General features: G+C 44.4%; 1 protein-coding gene across 1 annotated transcript in view; it reads left to right on the forward strand.

Annotated features, from left to right (window-relative positions):
* Window positions 1-19,355, forward strand: part of LOC141148367 (uncharacterized) — a 636,575-nt gene that overhangs the window by 341,636 nt on the left and 275,584 nt on the right. Inside the window, exon 6 of the mRNA XM_073635776.1 lies at window positions 16,728-17,012. Coding sequence (XP_073491877.1) covers window positions 16,728-17,012 — 285 coding nt within the window. The remainder of the gene's footprint in view (window positions 1-16,727; window positions 17,013-19,355) is intronic.

Genomic DNA, 19,355 nt, shown 5'->3' on the forward strand with positions numbered 1-19,355 from the left:
ACCTCTCTCCTCCACCCCCTCCTCTTCTTCTTCCTACATGGCCTCTTCCTGTGCTTTGTCCTTGGAACCAGTGGTGCTCCGTAGGCGTTCAAGGGGCGTTCAAGGGGCGTTCAAGGGGCTACGCAAGTACACAGGCCAAAAGATGCCATGCGGTGCTTCAGCTGGTGTGCTTGAGCCACACTGGGGCAGAGGTTCTGTCAGCTCTGCAGGGGCAGGTTCAGAGGTGGTTGAGGCCACACCAACTTAAGGCAGGAATGATGGTTTGCGAAAATGGCACCAACCTCCTCTCCGCCCTCCGACAGGGACAAATGACCCATGTGCCCTGTTTGGCTCACGTCCTTGACTTGGTGGTGCAGCCGTTCTTGGGCAGGTACCCAGGCTTACAGGATGTCCTGAGGTAGGCCAGGAAAGTCTGTGTGCATTTCCGCCGGTCATATAATGCCAGTGCTCGGCTGGCAGACCTCCAAAAGGAATTTAACCTGCCCAAGAACCGCCTAATCTGTGACATGCCCACCAGGTGGAACTCAACGTTGGCCATGCTGCAGTGGCAGCACACGCAGCAGAGGGCCATCAATGAGTACCTGTGCGACTATGGCACCAGGACAGGGTCAGGGGAGCTTATTTTTTTTCCACACGCCAGTGGGCCATGATCAGGGATGCATGCACTGTCCTGTCACCCTTTGAGGAGGCCACGAGAATGGTGAGAAGTGACAGTGCATGCATCAGTGACACTGTCCCCCTTGTCCACCTGTTGGAGCACACCCTGAATGGAACAATGGACAGGGCACTTGAGGCAGGAAGAGGAGGACTTCCTTAGCTCTCAAGGTCCACTTTATTCAGACATTGTTCCTGCGTGCCCGCCGATCACACAGGAAGAGGACGAGGAGGATTGTGTCAGTATGGAGGTGGAGCCTGGCACTCAGCATCAGCAGCAGTCTTTAACCAGTTGCCGACCGCCGCACGATGATGTACGTCGGCAGGCAAAAGGACTTACAGGTACGTCCTTGACTTCCCGCGGGTGGGGGGTCCGACCGGCAAATCGAAGGTACACTAGTGAAAAGGCCTACACGTTTCTGAGCATGACAGATAGTGAAGAGGAAGTCACTCATCTGTCAGATTCAGGCTCAGAATACGATTCTGTAGACGACAGCGACTCCATGACAGATAGCTCTGACGACGGAGTTGTGGTCCCTGCCAAGGTCAGGCGTACCAGACCCCGAACTTCTTCTTCTGTCCTTGAAGTGCAAGAACCGCAGGTCCCTCGTATGGAGCAAAGCAGTACTAGCGCCGATATTCCTTCTGGTGAACTGGCAAGCACCAGCAGCCTAGTACACCCTGGTCGTACATCCAGCACTGCAGTATCACGTGGTGACGTGGCGAGTCCCATAAGTGCAGTTCAAGCTGGTGAGGTGGCAAGCACTAGTAGTCCCGCTGCCACCAAGAAGACGAACACAGGCCCGTCGTGCCCATAGTGCCCTTCCTGCTGCATTCGCCAATCCGAATTGGGAACCCACCACTTCTGCAGCACCTGTACTTCCCCCATTCACTGGCCAACCCGGAATTCAGGTGGAAACAGTTGATTTTACGCCACTGGATTTTTATTCACTGTTTTTTACCGAAGATCTCTATAAATCTATTGTGGACTAAAGCAATTTATACGCTGGTCAACACATCGCCGCTAATCCCCAGTCCTCCCTTGCCAGAGATTGGAGACCAATTACGGTCTCCGAATTTAAGATCTTTCTGGGCCTTTCCCTCAACATGGGCATAAATAAAAAGAGTGAGTTGCGGTCATATTGGTCCACTGACCCAATTTACCATATGCCCGTGTTCTATGCTTCCATGGCCAGGGCACGATACGAGCAGATTTTGCGGTTTAAGCACTTCAATGACAATGAACTCTGTCGTCCTCGTGGGGACCCTGAATACGATCGGCTCTACAAAATTCGGCCCCTCGTAAACCACTTCAACCAGTGTTTTGCAGACTTGTTTACTCCCCATCAAGTTGTCTGCGTTGATGAGTCCCTGATTAAATTTTCTGGCCACTTGTCATTCAAACAGTACCTTCCCAGCAAGCGTGCCAGATACGGGGTCAAGATGTATAAGCTCTGTGACAGGGCCACAGGCTATACATGTAGTTTTATGGTTTACGAGGGCAAAGATAGTCACGTAGAGCCGACAAACTGCCCTGACTACATAGAAGCGCTGGTAAGATAGTGTGGGACTTGGTGTCACCCTTATTCGGAAAGGGGTACCATTTATGTGTGGACAATTATTACACGAGCGTGCCACTTTTTAGTCACCTTTTTGATCATCAAATTGGAGCATGTGGCACCGTGCGATCTAATCGCCGAGGCTTTCCCCGGCTTGTAGATTCCCGTCTTAGGCTGGGGGAGAGAGCCTGCTTGCGGTGTAATAATTTGCTTGCAATGAAGTGGAGGGACAATAAGAATGTTTTCGTTCTTACCTCCCTTCATGCAGACACGATGGTCCAAATTACTACGGCGACTGGTGTTGTGGAGAAACCCCTCTGTGTCCACGAATATAACCAAAATATGGGAGGGGTGAACCTCAACTACCAGTTGTTGTCGCCATACGTAGTTGCCCGTAAGGCCAGACGCTGGTACAAAAAAGTGTCTGTACGGTGCTCCACCTCACTTTCCCCAACCAAATGCAGTAAGCTTGCTGCAGATGCATGCAATGTCGTGTCTGCAGAAAGCGTGGATATAGGCGTGATACCCGGTATTATTGTCCCTCCTGTCCTGGCAATCCTGGTCTTTGCATTGGTGAATGTTTTGAGTGCTACCATACACTAGTTGAGTTTTAGCGTAGGGTACAGCATTGCCCAGACTAGGACACACTTTCACAGGTTCACAGGGTCTCCCAAGATGCCATCGCATTTTGAGAGACCCAAACCTGGAACCATTACAGTTTTAAAAGTTACAGTTATAAAAAAAATGTAAAAAAAAAAAAAGTAAATAAGTAAAAAAAAAATACACAAAAAAATATAAAATAAAAAAAACAAAAATAGTTGTCGTTTTATTGTTCTCTCTCTCTCTATTTTCTCTCTGTTGTTCTGCTCTTTTTTACTGTATTCTATTCTGCAATGTTTTATTGTTATGTTTTATCATGTTTGCTTTTCAGGTATGTAATTCTTTTATAGTTTACTGTGTTTTAACCATTTTTTTGTTTTCAGGTACGCTATTCAGCTGCAGCGCTGATTTATTTATCTTGACAGCAACAGCGTTTGCTCCCACGATACATAAAGCCGTGACTCCAGCGCTGTCGGAGGTGATTTCACCACAACGATTACATACTTCAGCATATATGCCGAAGTGTGGGGGCAGCAGTGGGTGGAGGAGCGATTTGCTCCTGCCTTTTGTGGGAGGATGCCCTCATGCTTCGGCATATATAAACGGTGCATGTATGCCCATCTCTATGGCCTAAGAAACCGGAAGCTACGAGCATTTCATGACTTAGATTTCGCCGGATGTAAACAGCGCCATTGGGAAATTGGGAAAGCATTTTATCACACCAATCTTGGTGTGGTCAGATGCTTTGAGGGCAGAGGAGAGATCTAGGGTCTAATAGACCCCAATTTTTTTTAAAAAAAGAGTACCTGTCACTACCTATTGCTATCATAGGGGATATTTACATTCCCTGAGATAACAATAAAAATGATTAAAAAAAAATAAAAATGAAAGGAACAGTTTAAAAATAAGATAAAAAAGCAAACAAATAATAAATAATAAAAAATAAAGCACCCCTGTCCCCCCCTGCTCTCGCGCAAAGACGAACACAAGCGTCGGTCTGGCGTCAAATGTAAACAGCAATTGCACCATGCATGTGAGGTATCACCGCAAAGGTCAGATCGAGGGCAGTCATTTTAGCAGTAGACCTCCTCTGTAAATCTAAAGTGGTAACCTGTAAAGGCTTTTAAAGGCTTTTAAAAATGTATTTAGTTTGTCGCCACTGCACGTTTGTGCGCAATTTTAAAGCATGTCATGTTTGGTATCCATGTACTCGGCCTAAGATCATCTTTTTTATTTCATCAAACATTTGGGCAATATAGTGTGTTTTAGTGCATTAAAATTTTAAAAAGTGTGTTTTTTCCCCAAAAAAATGTGTTTGAAAAATCGCTGCGCAAATACTGTGTGAAAACAAAAATGAAACACACACCATTTTAATCTGTAGGGCATTTGCTTTAAAAAAAATATATAATGTTTGGGGGTTCAAAGTAATTTTCTTGCAAAAAAAAAAATTATTTCATCATAAACAAAAAGTGTCAGAAAGGGCTTTGTCTTCAAGTGGTTAGAAGAGTGGGTGATGTGTGACATAAGCTTCCAAATGTTGTGCATAAAATGCCAGGACAGTTCAAAACTCCCCCAAATGACCCCATTTTGGAAAGTAGACACCCCAAGATATTTACTGAGAGGCATGTCGAGTCAATGGAATATTTTATATTGTGACACAAGTTGCGGGAAAAAGACACATTTTTTTTTTGCACAAAGTTGTCACTAAATGATATATTGCTCAAACATGCCATGGGAATATGTGAAATTACATCCCAAAATACATTCTGTTGCTTCTCCTGAGTACGGGGATACTGCATGTGTGAGACTTTTTGGCAGCCTAGCCGCGTACGGGACCCCAAAAACCAAGCACCGCCTTCAGGCTTTCTAAGGGCGTAAATTTTTTATTTCACTCTTCACTGCCTATCACAGTTTCGGAGGCCATGGAATGCCCAGATGGCACAAACCCCCCCAAATGACCCCATTTTGGAAAATAGACACCCCAAGCTATTTGCTGAGAGGTATAGTGCGTATTTTGCAGACCTCACTTTTTGTTACAAACTTTTGAAAATTGAAAAAAGAAAAAAAAATACATTTTTCTTGTCTTTCTTCATTTTCAAAAACAAATGAGACCTGCAAAATACTCACCATGCCTCTTAGCAAATAGCTTGGGGTGTCTACTTTCCAAAATAGGGTAATTTTGGGGGGTTTTGTGCTATCTTGGCATTTTATGGCCTTCGAAACTGTGATAGGTAGTGAGGAGTGAAATCAAAAATTTACGCCCTTAGAAACCCTGAAGGCGGTGATTGGATTTCGGGGCCCCGTATGAAGCTAGGCTCCCAAAAAGTCCCACACATGTGGTATCCCCGTACTCAGGAGAAGCAGCAGAATGTATTTTGAGGTGTAATTCCACATATGCCCATGGCATGTTTGAGCAATATATCATTTAGTGACAACTTTGTGCAAAAAAAAAAAAAATTGTTACTTGTGTCAAAATATAAAATATTCCATGGACTCAACATGCTTCTCAGCAAATAGCTTGGGGTGTCTACTTTCCAAAATGGGGTCATTTGGGGGGTTTTGTGCCATCTTGGCATTTTATGGCCTTCAAAACTGTGATAGGTAGTGAGGAGTGAAATAAAAAATTTACGCCCTTAGAAATCCTAAAGGCGGTGCTTGGTTTTCGGGGCCCCGTACGCGGCTAGGCTCCCAAAAAGTCCTAAACATGTGGTATCCCCGTACTCAGGAGAAGCAGCAGAATGTATTTTGGGGTGTAATTACACATATGCCCATGGCATGTTTGAGCAATATATCATTTAGTGACAACTTTGTGCAAAAAAAAAAATTGTCACATTCCTGCGACTTGTGTCAAAAAATAAAATATTCCATGGACTCAAGATGCCTCTCAACAAATAGCTTGGGGTGTCTACTTTCCAAAATGGGGTCATTTGGGGGGGTTTGTGCCATCTGGGCATTTTATGGCCTTCAAAACTGTGATAGGTAGTGAGGAGTGAAATCAAAAATTTACACCCTTAGAAATTCTGAAGGCAGTGATTGGTTTTCGGGGCCCCGTACGCGGCTAGGCTCCCAAAAAGTCCCACACATGTGGTATCCCCATACTCAAGAGAAGCAGCTGAATGTATTTTGGGGTGAAATTCCACATATGCCCATGGCCTGTGTGAGCAATATATCATTTAGTGACAACTTTTTGTAAATTTTTTTTTTGTCATTATTCAATCACTTGGGACAAAAAAATAAATATTCAATGGGCTCAACATGCCTCTCAGCAATTTCCTTGGGGTGTCTACTTTCCAAAATGGGGTCATTTGGGGGGGTTTGTACTGCCCTGCCATTTTAGCACCTCAAGAATTGACATAGGCAGTCATAAACTAAAAGCTGTGTAAATTCCAGAAAATGTACCCTAGTTTGTAGACGCTATAACTTTTGCGCAAACCAATAAATATACGCTTATTGACATTTTTTTACCAAAGACATGTGGCCGAATACATTTTGGCCTAAATGTATGACTAAAATTGAGTTTATTGGATTTTTTTTATAACAAAAAGTAGAAAATATCATTTTTTTTGAAAATTTTCGGTCTTTTTCCATTTATAGCGCAAGAAATAAAAACGGCAGAGGTGATCAAATACCATCAAAAGAAAGCTCTATTTATGGGAAGAAAAGGACGCAAAGTTAGTTTGGGTACAGCATTGCATGACCACGCAATTAGCAGTTAAAGCGACGCAGTGCCAAATTGTAAAAAGTGCTCTGGTCAGGAAGGGGGTAAATCCTTCCGGGGCTGAAGTGGTTAAGGGATCATTTACAGTCCCAAGAAACACATGGACTTGTACGTGGCTTGGAGGAGGTGGCTGCGGATCATGTCATCCTTAGTGACCCAGAGGACTCCGGACCGAATGCCTCAGCAAACCTACGCTGCATGGCCTCCCTGATCCTGCAAAGCCTGCGGAAGGATCCTCATATTCGTGGTATCAAGGAGAAGGAACAATACTGGCTGGCAACCCTCCTTGATCTGTGCTACAAGGGTAAGGTTGCGGACCTTATCTTGCCGTCGCAGAGGGAGCAGAGGATGAAACATCTGCGGACGGCCTTGCAGAAAGGTCTGTGCAACGCGTTTCCAGAGACTGAGAGGTTACAAACTCCTGTTTCTGGACATGCTGGGGCGGATCTGGGGGGGCAACAGGGCAATTGCCCCCCCTCCCGAAAATATTTGACTCCAAGGCTTTCTCCCTCCGCCACCTATTTACATTTGGCGAGGCATCATCTAAATGCAGCTGCAGGGACTTTTTCTGCTTCCCCCGCTCCTCGCGGCTCCCAGGTGGCTTAAGACATATTCAGTGTGCCCCATCAGTTCATTTAGAGGGGCCCAGGCGGTCGCGTCATTATGGGAGTACAGACCGCGGTGATACTGGGGTCGCCGGCGCCGCTACACACTGTGTAGTATTAGCAGAGCTGCAGCAGAGTGGTGCGTGCGTGTCCAGCTTGCTCCTGACTTTCTACGCAGTTACTTCCCTGTCAGGCGGAGTGATCTCCACCCAACAGGAGCTTCCTAGTCCCGGCTGGCGTGACGTCACAATTCAGAGGCCGGGAGCACGAGATTGAAGACAAGATGCTGCCGACCTGTAGCCAGAGCCCATCTGCACTGTCTGCAAGTGAGTGATTACTTAACTGCCTTAACTCCTTAACACAACACTGCCTTAGCTGTCTTAGCTATGTGAACTGCTGAAGTGGTTAACACTTGGAGGGGAGGGGGGAGGACGGGTGTTAATTCAGTTACAATGGTAATTGTAATACGCAGCATGTAGGGGGTTAATGTACTCACTGATGTGACCAATGGCAATTAATTAACCCTTTTGTGCTGCATTAGTGGCAGTGGCACCAATAGTGTTAATTAAACCCTTTTATGCTGCAGCATGAAGGGGTTGAAAAAAACACTGCTACTAATGCAGCATAAAGGGGTTAATTAATTGCCATTGGTCACTAATGCGTCAGTGAGTACATTAACCTCCAACATGCTGCATATTACAATTGCCAATCATCATTATCATGAGCCACAGCACCTGAATTGTGTGATTATCATGATGATAATGATGCTATAGATTATAGAATGACAGTAAAATTCATCTTTAAGCTTCATTCACACAGGGTGTGCTGCAGACAGGCGTTTACCATGCGGGTTGTCTTTTACTGGCTTGTGGATGAATAAAGTGTGGGACATACTAAAAGGAATGACAGAAAGGAATGTCCCATAAAGTGTTGCACATATCCCTATGCCGGTACCCCATTTATTTCTACTGACACACACAGCTATTATGTCCCAATATGTCATGTGTGGGTCCCAGAATGCATGCAGGGTGCATTCAGGGACCCGCACCAGCATGTCATATTGAGACATAGTGGCTGTGTCCGTGTAGCCATGTGTCAGAATACAAATTAATGGGATGCCGGCATGGGGATGCATGTAACACTTTAAAACAGTGTCACTGTTTTAAACAAGGTTAGGCCTGTATGATATGTTAAATACATATATTTTAATACAAATGTGTTCTGTAAGCAACACCTTATTTTCTGGCAGTTCCCCTCCCGAGACTAGACTCTGGATCCACCCCTGAGTCAGTCAAAGAAGGAGCGGTGGAGAAGGTGGCCATCTGACTGATGCGTTCAGACAATTTTTTAGTCCGCAGCCCCAAGGTATGAGTTAGGGATTGGGACATAGGGAAAAGACCTGTACTTTGGACTCTGTCATGTTTTGCACCATTTTCTAAGTAAAGCTTTTAAACTTTGCCTTCTGCCTAGTCTGAAGTTATTGAAGTAATGTAATGCAATTGACTTGAACACTTAGTCTAAAGCTTTGGGTCACCAAGCACAATGGGGTATGAAGAGTAGTACTACAAGTCATCTTGGTGTAATGCCAGCGATTGGTTACCTTGGACAATGGAAGCCATCAGTCAGTAAAGCAGCCTGTCATTAAGCGTGTACATCTGGCAGGTGGAACAGCCTCTAGCAGCAGGCGCAAAGCGTTCTGTTGCCTATAGCAATGGGAGCAGACTCGCCATCCTGTGCAGCGGTACTTAAAGTGAAGAGTTAAGTCAAGTGCACATATGAAGCCTGCGCTAGGTCCACGGCGGGGCCACATTCTGCTACTAGGAGAGAGGTAGTGGAGAAAGCTGGACAGGTGGAAGTGGACATAGGCTCTGCATGTCCCTCCTAATTGCAAGCAACAGTGAAGGTGTACATTGACATGGGGAACCGAGAGTTAAGAAGAGGACAGTTATTGTGCAAGTGTACATAGTGTATGTTCATCTCTGAGAGTAGAGGCCCACCTTAAGGTTGAATATTCCCGCACGGTGGACTCAGTCTTGTCCTAGGGCATTGGTGCAAACAGCACAGATAAATGTACCCCATATGAGGAGATTGATGCTGTTACAGGTGCCTAGCATAGCACAGAAGAACCCACGCCAGAGACCATTCGCTTTTCTGACCCAGACTTGGCACCCAAAGACTTAATGGGAAAACATGGAGGAACAGTCCACCACTTTACCAACCCCTGCTACAACACCAATAGAAAAAACATGTTTTTCTGCACTATGATGTAAAAGGAAGTTCTGATGGGGACCATGATGTAAAGGGTGAAACTGATGGGGGCTATGATGTAAAGAGTAGCTCTGAAGGGGACTATCATGCAGAGGGTGACTCTGATTGGGACTATAGTGTAAAGGGAGGCTCTAATGGGAACAATGTAAAGAGTAGCTCTGATGGGGACTATCATGTAAAGGGTGGCTCTGATGTGGGCTATGATGTAAAGGGACACTCTGTTGGGCGACGACAATGTAAAGGGTGACTCTGATGGAACCTATGATGTAAAGGGAGGCTCCAATGGGGACTATGATGTCAACCGAGGCTCTGATAGGGCTATGATGTAAAGAGTGGCTCTTATGGGGACTATGCAGTAAAAAAGGTTCTTATGGGGACTATGATGTAAATAATGGCTTTGATGGGGACTATGATGTAAAGAGGGGCTCTCGTGGGGAATATGATGTAAAGGGGGGCTCTGAAAAGGAATATAATGTGTTTTCCATGTCGCCCTGTTTGGATATATAAATGGGAGATCTCTGATGAGGATATCTCGGTAAGGGTGGACTTTGATAGAAGGGCTCTGATGGGGAGGCCCTGATGAGGAAGGCAGTGATAAAGAGCAGGGATGAGCCTGATGTTCGTCTCGAACGTAAGTTCGAGTCGAACATCAGGTGTTCGCCTGTTCGCCAAACAGCAAATATTATGGGGAGTTTGGGGCAAATTTGAGCACCGCAGAACACCCCATAATGCACTGCGAGTTTGCAGTGCATTGATGTCTGATTGGCCAAAGCATGCACCTGACCTGCATGCTTTGGCCAATCACAGCGTGCTCTGCTGCGAGAGCCATGATTGTGCCAAAAGCAGGGTGCCTTTGACAAATCATAGCTCAGGGGGGCTAAGTTCACGCCCCACACTATATAAGGCTGCTTACATAGCGGCCGTGTATAGTGTGTGACTGTGGACGGAGATCGATTGAACTAGATTAGGTAGGCAGGTTAGTTAGTGGCAGTGTATTTGATATATACTGTAAATATATATAGAGTAGGAGTATACAGTGGGGATAGAAAGTATTCAGACCCCTTTAAATTTTTCACTCTTTGTTATATTGCAGCCATTTGCTAAAATCATTTAAGTACATTTTTTTCCTCATTAATGTACACACAGCACTCCATATTGACAGAAAAACACAGAATTGTTGACATTTTTGCAGATTTATTAAAAAAGAAAAACTGAAATATCACATGGTCCTAAGTTTTCAGACCCTTTGCTGTGACACTCATATATTTAACTCAGGTGCTGTCCATTTCTTCTGATCATCCTTGAGATGGTTCTACACCTTCATTAGAGTCCAGCTGTGTTTGATTATACTGATTGGACTTGATTAGGAAAGCCACACACCTGTCTATATAAGACCTTACAGCTCACAGTGCATTTCAGAGCAAATGAGAATTATGAGGTCAAAGGAACTGCCTGAAGAGCTCAGAGACAGAATTGTGGCAAGGCACAGATCTGGCCAAGGTTACAAAAAAATTTCTGCTGCACTTAAGGTTCCTAAGAGCACAGTGGCCTCCATAATCCTTAAATGGAAGACGTTTGGGATGACCAGAACGCTTCCTAGAGCTGGCCATCCGGCCAAACTGAGCTATCGGGGAGAAGAGCCTTCGTAAGAGAGGTAAAGAAGAACCCAAAGATCACTGTGGCTGAGCTCCAGAGATGCAGTCGGGAGATGGGAGAAAGTTGTAGAAAGCCAACCATCACTACAGCCCTCCACCAGTCGGGGCTTTATGGCAGAGTGGCCCGACAGAAGCCTCTCCTCAGTGCAAGACACATGAAAGCCCGCATGGAGTTTGCTAAAAAAACACCTGAAGGACTCCAAGATGGTGAGAAATAAGATTCTCTGGTCTGATGAGACCAAGATAGAACTTTTTGGCCCTAATTCTAAGCGGTGTGTGTGGAGAAAACCAGGCACTGCTCATCATCTGTCCAATACAGTCCCAACAGTGAAGCATGGTGGTGGCAGCATCATGCTGTTGGGGTGTTTTTCAGCTGCAGGGACAGGACGACTGTTTGCAATGAAAGATGAATGTGGCCAAGTACAGGGATATCCTGGACGATAACCTTTTCCAGAGTGCTCAGGACCTCAGACTGGGCCGAAGGTTTACCTTCCAACAAGACAATGACCCTAAGCACACAGCTAAAATAACAAAGGAGTGGCTTCACAACAACTCCGGAACTCTTCTTGAATGGCCCAGCCAGAGCCCTGACTTAAACCCAATTGAGCATCTGTGAAGAGACCTAAGAATGGCTGTCCACCAACATTTACCATACAACCTGACAGAACTGGAGAGGATCTGCAAGGAGGAATTGCAGAGGATCCCCAAATCCAGGTGTGAAAAACTTGTTGCATCTTTCCCATAAAGACTCATGGCTGTATTAGATCAAAAGGGTGCTTCTACTAAATACTGAGCAAAGGGTCTAAATATTTAGGACCACGTGACATTTCAGTTTTTCTTTTTTAATAAATCTGCAAAAATGTCAACAATTCTTTGTTTTTCTGTCAATATGGGGTGCTGTGTGTACATTGAGGGAAAAAATGAACTTAAATGATTTTAGCAAATGGCTGCAATATAACAAAGAGTGAAAAATTTAAAGGGTTCTGAATACTTTCCATCCCCACTGTGTATATATATATATATATATATATATATATATATATATATATATATATATATATATATATATATATATATACACACACACTCAGTATCTCACAAAAGTGAGTACACCCCTCACATTTTTGTAAATATGTGACAACACTGAAGAAATTACACTTTGCTACGGTGTAAAGTAGTGAGTGTACAGCTTGTATAACAGTGTAAATTTGCTGTCCCCTCAAATAACTCAAAACACAGCCATTAATGTCTAAACCGCTGGCAACAAAAGTGAGTACACCCCTAAGTGAAAATGTCCAAATTGGGCCCAAAGTGTCAATATTTTGTGTGGCCATCATTATTTTCCAGCACTGCCTTAACCCTCTTGGGGATGGAGTTCACCAGAGCTTCACAGGTTGCCACTGGAGTCCTTTTCCACTCCTCCATGATGACATCACGGAGCTGGTGGATATTAGAGACTTTGCGTTCCTCCACCTTCCATTTGAGGATGCCCCACAGATGATCAATAGGGTTTAGGTCTAGAGACATGCTTGGCCAGTCCATCACCTTTACCCTCAGCTTCTTTAGCAAAGGCAGTGGTCATCTTAGAGGTGTGTCTTGGGTTGTTATCATGTTGGAATACTGCCCTACGGCCTAGGCTCCAAATGGAGGGGATCATGCTCTGCTTCAGTATGTCACAGTACATATTGGCATTCATTGTTCCCTCAATGAACTGTAGCTCCCCAGTGCTGGCATCACTCATGCAACCCAAGACCATGACACTCCCACCACTATGCTTGACTGTAGGCAAGACACCCTTGTCTTTGTACTCCTCACCTGGTTCCCGCCACACACGCTTGACACCATCTGAACCAAATACGTTTATCTTGGTCTCATCAGACCACAGGACATGGTTCCAGTAATCCATGTCCTTAGTCTGCTTGTCTTCAGCAAACTGTTTGCGTGGTTTCTTGTGCATAATCTTTAGAAGAGGCTTCCTTCTGGAACGACAGCCATGCAGACCAATTTGATGCAGTGTGCGGCGTATGGTCTGAGCACTGACAGGCTGACCCCCCACCTCTTCAACCTCTGCAGCAATGCGGGCAGCACTCATATGTCTATTTCCCAAAGACAACCTCTGGCTATGACACTGAGCACGTGCACTCAACCTTTTTGGTCGACCATGGCGAGGCCTGTTCTGAGTGCAATCTGTCCTGTTAAACCGCTGTATGGTCTTGGCCACTGTGCTGCAGTTCAGTTTCAGGGTCTTGGCAATGTTCTTATAGCCTAGGCCATCTTTATGTAGAGCAACAATTATTTTTTTCAGATCCTCAGAGGGTTCTTTGTCATGAGGTGCCATGTTGAACTGCCAGTGACCAGTATGACAGATAATGAGAGCGATAACACCAAATTTAACACACCTGCTCCTCATTCACACCTGAGACCTTGTAACACTAACGAGTCACATGACATGGGGAGGGAAAATTGCTAATTGGGCCCAATTTTTACTTAGAGGTGTACTCACTTTTGTTGCCAGCAGTTTGGACATTAATGTGTGTTAAGTTATTTTGAGGGGACAGCAAATTTACACTTTTATACAAGCTGTAGACTCACTAATTTACATTGTAGCAAAGTGTCATTTCTTCAGTGTTGTCACATGAAAAGATATAATAGAGTATTTACAAAAAATGTGAGGGGTGTACTCACTTTTGAGATTTAATGTGTATATATATATATATATATATATATATATATATATATATATACACTCTGCAGCTTTCAGTGTAGACTCTATTTTCAGTCAGTGCAGGCAGTGTAGTATATATAACACAGTGTATTAAAGTGGTTAAGGGAAACCCCATGCAAAAATGTAAAAAAAAATGGCGTGGGGCTCCCCCGCAAAAGATCCATACCAGGCCCTTCAGGTCTGGTATGCATTTTAAGGGGAACCCCAGGACAAAATTTGAAATAAAAATGGTGTGGGGGTCCCCCCAAAATCCACACAAGGCCCTTAAGGTCTGCTATGGATTTTAAGGGGAACCCTGTACCAAAATGTAAAAGAAAAAGGGCGTGGGGGTCCCCCCAAAATCCATACCAGACCCTTATCCGAGCAAGCAGCCATGGCAGGTCGCTTGCCCTCAACATGGGGAGGGTGCTTTGGGGTCCCTCCAAAGCACCTTGTCCCCATGTTGATGGGGACAAGGGCCTCATCCCCACAACACTTTCCTGGGGGGTTGTGAGGGTTTGCGGGTGGGGAGCTTATTGAATCTGGAAGCCCCCTTTAACAAGGGGCCCCCCAGATCCGGCCCCCCCATGTGAATGGGTAGGGGTGCACATTGTACCCCTACCCATTCACCAAAAAAGTGTCAAAAAAGTAAAAACGACAGGAGACAGTTTCGGACAATTCCTTTATTAACCACTTCAGTAATGGGCACTTTCCCCCTTCCTGCCCAGGACAATTTTCAGCTTTCAGCGTTGTCACACTTTGAATGACAATTAGGCCGTCATGCAACACTGTACCCAAACTAAATTTTTATTATTTTCTTCCCACAACTAGAGATTTCTTTTGGTGGTATTTGATCTCCACTGGGGTTTTTATATTTTGCTAAACAAACTAAAAAATACCGAAATTTTTGAAAAAAAAACTGATGGGCACTAATAGGTAGCACTGATAGGTGGCACTGATGGGCACTGATAGATGGCACTGGATAGGCAGCACTGATGAGGAGCTACTGACAGGCATTACTGAATGGCATCTGAAGGGCACTGACGGGCATTACTGATGGGGCACTGATTGGCACATTTATGGGAACTGATTGGCACTTTGATGGGCACTGACAGGCGTTCTTTATGGGGCACGGACTGGCAGCTGATGGGCAGTGATTGGTATCTGATTGGCACATCTGATGGGGGTCTGCACTTATAATCAATGTGCTGACTATCAGCACAGACCCCCCTCTGACAGGGAGAGCTGCCGATCGGCTCTCCCTGTCAGCGTGAACCAAGAAAAGCCGTTTACTGGCACTTCTTGGTTTACATGATGATCAGCTGGGATTGGTCACAGCTGATCACGTGGTAATAAGCCTCCATCAGAGGCTCCATATCACGATCGGAGATGCGGTATGTCAGACTGACACACAGCACCTCCAATTGCTGAGCTGCGTGCCCCCACGGGCACGTGCTGGCTTTGTTATCTTGATCATGTCATATGACGTCCTGTCAGAATAACAGAACCACTTTGCCAATGTCATATTGCTATATGGCAGGCATCAACTGGTAAAAAAAAAAGTGTTCCGCGATGTCCATCCATCTTCAATCATGGCGCAGATGGACCCGAAAAAAAATCTCCTCGATGGGAGGTGTCCCACCGCCTGCTGTCTCTTCGCTGTGACAGCTGTTATATAGGCAAGGGCATGGCCACCCCATGATGTAAACGGGTGACCCTGCCCCCTCTGACGTCATGTGCAAGTGGATCGCGCTTCAGAGCGTGTAAATCACCCTTCAGAAGCAAATGAGTTTAAACTAAAAAGTGTTGATGGTCAAACAAATATTCACTAAATGTGAAACACCAAAAATCCATTAATTGTGTCTTCAAGTGAGTCGCTTATCAAGCGTGTGGATCGCTATTCAGAAGGTAAGTGATAAGTGATTCAGATCAATTAAAAAAAATATATTAATGAAGTATGTGACTCATTATAAATACAAAACAAAAAGTCATATATGGACTGAAAGTCATTAAAAATCAACACAGTGCAGTGCCAAAGGACTGTGAAGTCGCTCTTCAGATGACTAATTCATTTTTCAAAGGCTTCTTCATGTAACAAGTGTAACACCAAACAAACTCTTCACCACATTGATTTAAGGCTTACCAGAAGGCAAGCTTATAGAGCTTGTGGCTAATAACCCAGCCCGGGCTTTTCACATCCAAGTAGTTCCGAATGGCAATCCCCAAAGGGATTTTATCTATAATGCTGGGAGCCGGCAATACATTACAGCTGCGAGCAATTTTAAATGTAATTTTGCTGTGGTACTGTTGTAAACACTGGAAAAATGCGCTACTTTACAGGCATACTAAGGACACCCCCAGGCACGATATTTAAAGAAATATTTCATTTTTATTGTTTCACTTTAAGCATTATTGAAATCACTGCTCCCGAAAAAACTTCAGTTTTTAAAACTTTTTTTGCATTGATCCATGTCCCCTGGGGCAGGACCCAGGTCCCCAAACACTTTTTATGACAAAACCATGCATATAAGCCTTTAAAATGAGCACTTTTGATTTTTCACGTTCGTGTCCCATAGACTTTAACGGTGTTCGCACAAATTTTTTTGTCTGTTCGCATGTTCTGGTGCGAACCGAACCGGTGGGTATTCGGGTCATACCTAATGAAGAGGTTCTGATGAGGAGGACACTGATAGGGTGTTTGTGGTTGTAAAGCTAATTTAAAAAAAAAAAACATGTCATTTATCAGTTCTGTGCAATGGTTTTTGCTTAGAGCAACCCCGATCCTCTTCTTAACATTACAGTATAATGTGTTTTTTTCCCTAAATTTTATTGTAAATAAAATTTACAGATTGTAAATAATAACCAATATATTTGTTACATTCTTTTGTCAAACTATTTAATTGTAAATATTAAAAGGGAAACAAGTGATAAAAATATTCTTATAAATATATTTTACTTTGACAGAAATGGAGCACTTTGTGGACAGACATCGGGAGGTACTGATACAAAGCATCCCGCAGCCAATGCCCATTCTAGATGGTCTTATGTCGGTTGGTCTGTTAACATCTGAACACTATGACACAATATGGTCCGAACAAACCTCACGAGAGAAGATGAGAATGCTGTACTCTTATATCAGAGGGTGGGGTAATACTGACAAGGATATTTTATATGAAATATTAAAGAAAGAGAATAGGCCATTAATCAGAAACCTGGAAGAGAATGGCATGGCTCAATCACTAAAACCTGGTAAGTCTCACCACTCTTTCACTATTATATGTTACATCCTACAGCATTCTCTGCGCCTAGATTTACCATATAAATACAATAACTCTGTGCAAAGGTGTAAAAATAATTATCCAGCTGCAGTCACTATGTTCTCCGTGGAGTATGTAAAACTGTTATGTGTGTGACCTCCCTTTAAATATTAAAGTGGAATTAAACCCTTTTTTTAACTTGTACCTACAGGAAAGCCTATAATTAGGCTTACCTGTAAGTTCAGTGAACATCACCTTTCTTGGTTTAGGAGATATTCACACTGCAGGCAGCCGGTGACGTCACCCATGCCATCCTTTCAACGGTCCGTGACTCCCGCGCGCATGTGTGGGAGTGACGTCATCACAGCAAGGCCAATCAGATGGCTGGAGGACGCAAACCTGGAAGACCGGGTGAAGATGAAAGCCCTGTCATTAGTGACAGCACACCGCTAGAGGGCTTTGTTCTAAGGTAAGTATTTCATAATGTACCATATATACTCGAGTATAAGTGGATCCGAATATAAGCTGAGGCCCCCAATTTACCACAAAAAACTGGGAAAACTTATTGACTCAAGTATAAGCTGAGGGTGAGAAATGCACAGCTACTGTAAGTGGAAAAGAGGGTCAACAATTCCCATCTGCAGCTGCATACCGCACTGTGTCTATTGCATACCTCCTTGTGTCCCGTGCATGCCTACCTGTGCAGATCTGCCTACCTCACTGTGTCCTGTGTATACCTCCCTGTGTCCATTGCAGCCTACCTGTGCCAATCTGCATCCTCTCTGTGTCCTGTGCATGCCTCGGTGTGCCGACTGCAGCCTTCGTGTGCCATTCTGCATCCTACATGTACTGCTCTGCATCCACCATTGCACCGATCAGCTTGTCATGAAAACATACGGTAGCCATTCCAGTGTTCAAAAGCCGTGCCTCCTCCTCGTCTGTGATAGGCAGAACACTCATACCACGGACGAGGATGAAAGGATGTCAGTGATAGGCTGAACACTGACTGCTGGGAAATTGAGTGTTCCGCCTATCACAGACGAGGAGGAGGCGCAGCTTTTGAACACTGGAATGGCTGCCGTCTGTCTGCATGACACGCTGATCGGTGGCAGACGGTGATAACTCGAGTATAAGCCAAGGGGGGCACTTTTAGCCTCAAAAAAGGGCTGAAAATCTTGGCTTATACTGGAGTATATACAGTACTAGTATGCCATGCATCACAATTATGCCTTTGTCTTGCGGGGTTTAAAAAAAAAAAAAGTGCAGTTTACTACCGCTTTAAGTGTTAACATACCTAAAACAAGAAAGTTATATAAATAACACTGTGTGCAAATGTATGTAAAAAATATCCACTTTCAAAAATATTGTGCTCAAAAAAGTTTTGAATGTCCACCTTCATGTGCGATGTGTGCAAAAAATGTTTTAAAATAAATAAAATAAAATTGTAAAACAATCCTCTGTTCAAAATGTGATATCAAAACACCCATTGTCCATCACCTATTCAGGTAAATGACTCTCACCTATTTACAAAAAAAACCTAAATAAAAATTCATACTCTTAAGAGGTGTCATACACTATATAATCCACTTCAGATCCTGTTGGAGGACTATGCAATCTTGAACAACCAAAGATGGGTTAATGGATCCACCCCCTTCATTAACCACCTCAATACTGGGCACTTTCGTCCCCTTCCTTCCCAGATCAATTTTCAGCTTTCAGTGCTCTCGCACTTACAATGACAATTACTCAGTCATGCTACACTGTACCCAAATAAATTTTTTTGTCATTTTGTTCACACAAATAGCTTTCTTTTGGTGGTATTTATTCACCACTGGGTTTTTTATTTTTTGCGATATAAGCATAAGCATAGGCAAAAATGTATTCTGCTACATGTCTTTGGTAAAAAAAAATAAGTGTATGATAATTGGTTTGTGTGAAAGTTATAGAATCTGCAAGCTATGCTACGCATTATTGAAAATTGATAAACCCTGATGCACTGATAGCCTCTCATTTATTGAGGCCCTAAAATGTCAGGACAGTAGGCGCATGCGCGGAGGACTCCAAGATGGCCGCTTGAGCCTGGAGCTCCGCATCACCCCGGCCTAACGGCACACAGAGCACCTGACTACGGCCAGCGGGACACCTCTGGACCACTCCACCAGCTGGGGGAACCACCCGGGAGCCGATACATGCCCAGGGGCTCGGCCAGACGTAACCTACGGCCGCGATTCAGCCCGATCCCAGAGCCGCTCGAATCCAAGATGACAGCCGCAGCACACTCCTGTGCTGACATGGAAGAGGAGATCGCCGAGCATTCAGCTCACAACCCCCTGCA

Source organism: Aquarana catesbeiana, linkage group LG06 (assembly GCF_042186555.1).
Source record: "Aquarana catesbeiana isolate 2022-GZ linkage group LG06, ASM4218655v1, whole genome shotgun sequence".
Lineage (NCBI taxonomy): Eukaryota > Metazoa > Chordata > Amphibia > Anura > Ranidae > Aquarana > Aquarana catesbeiana.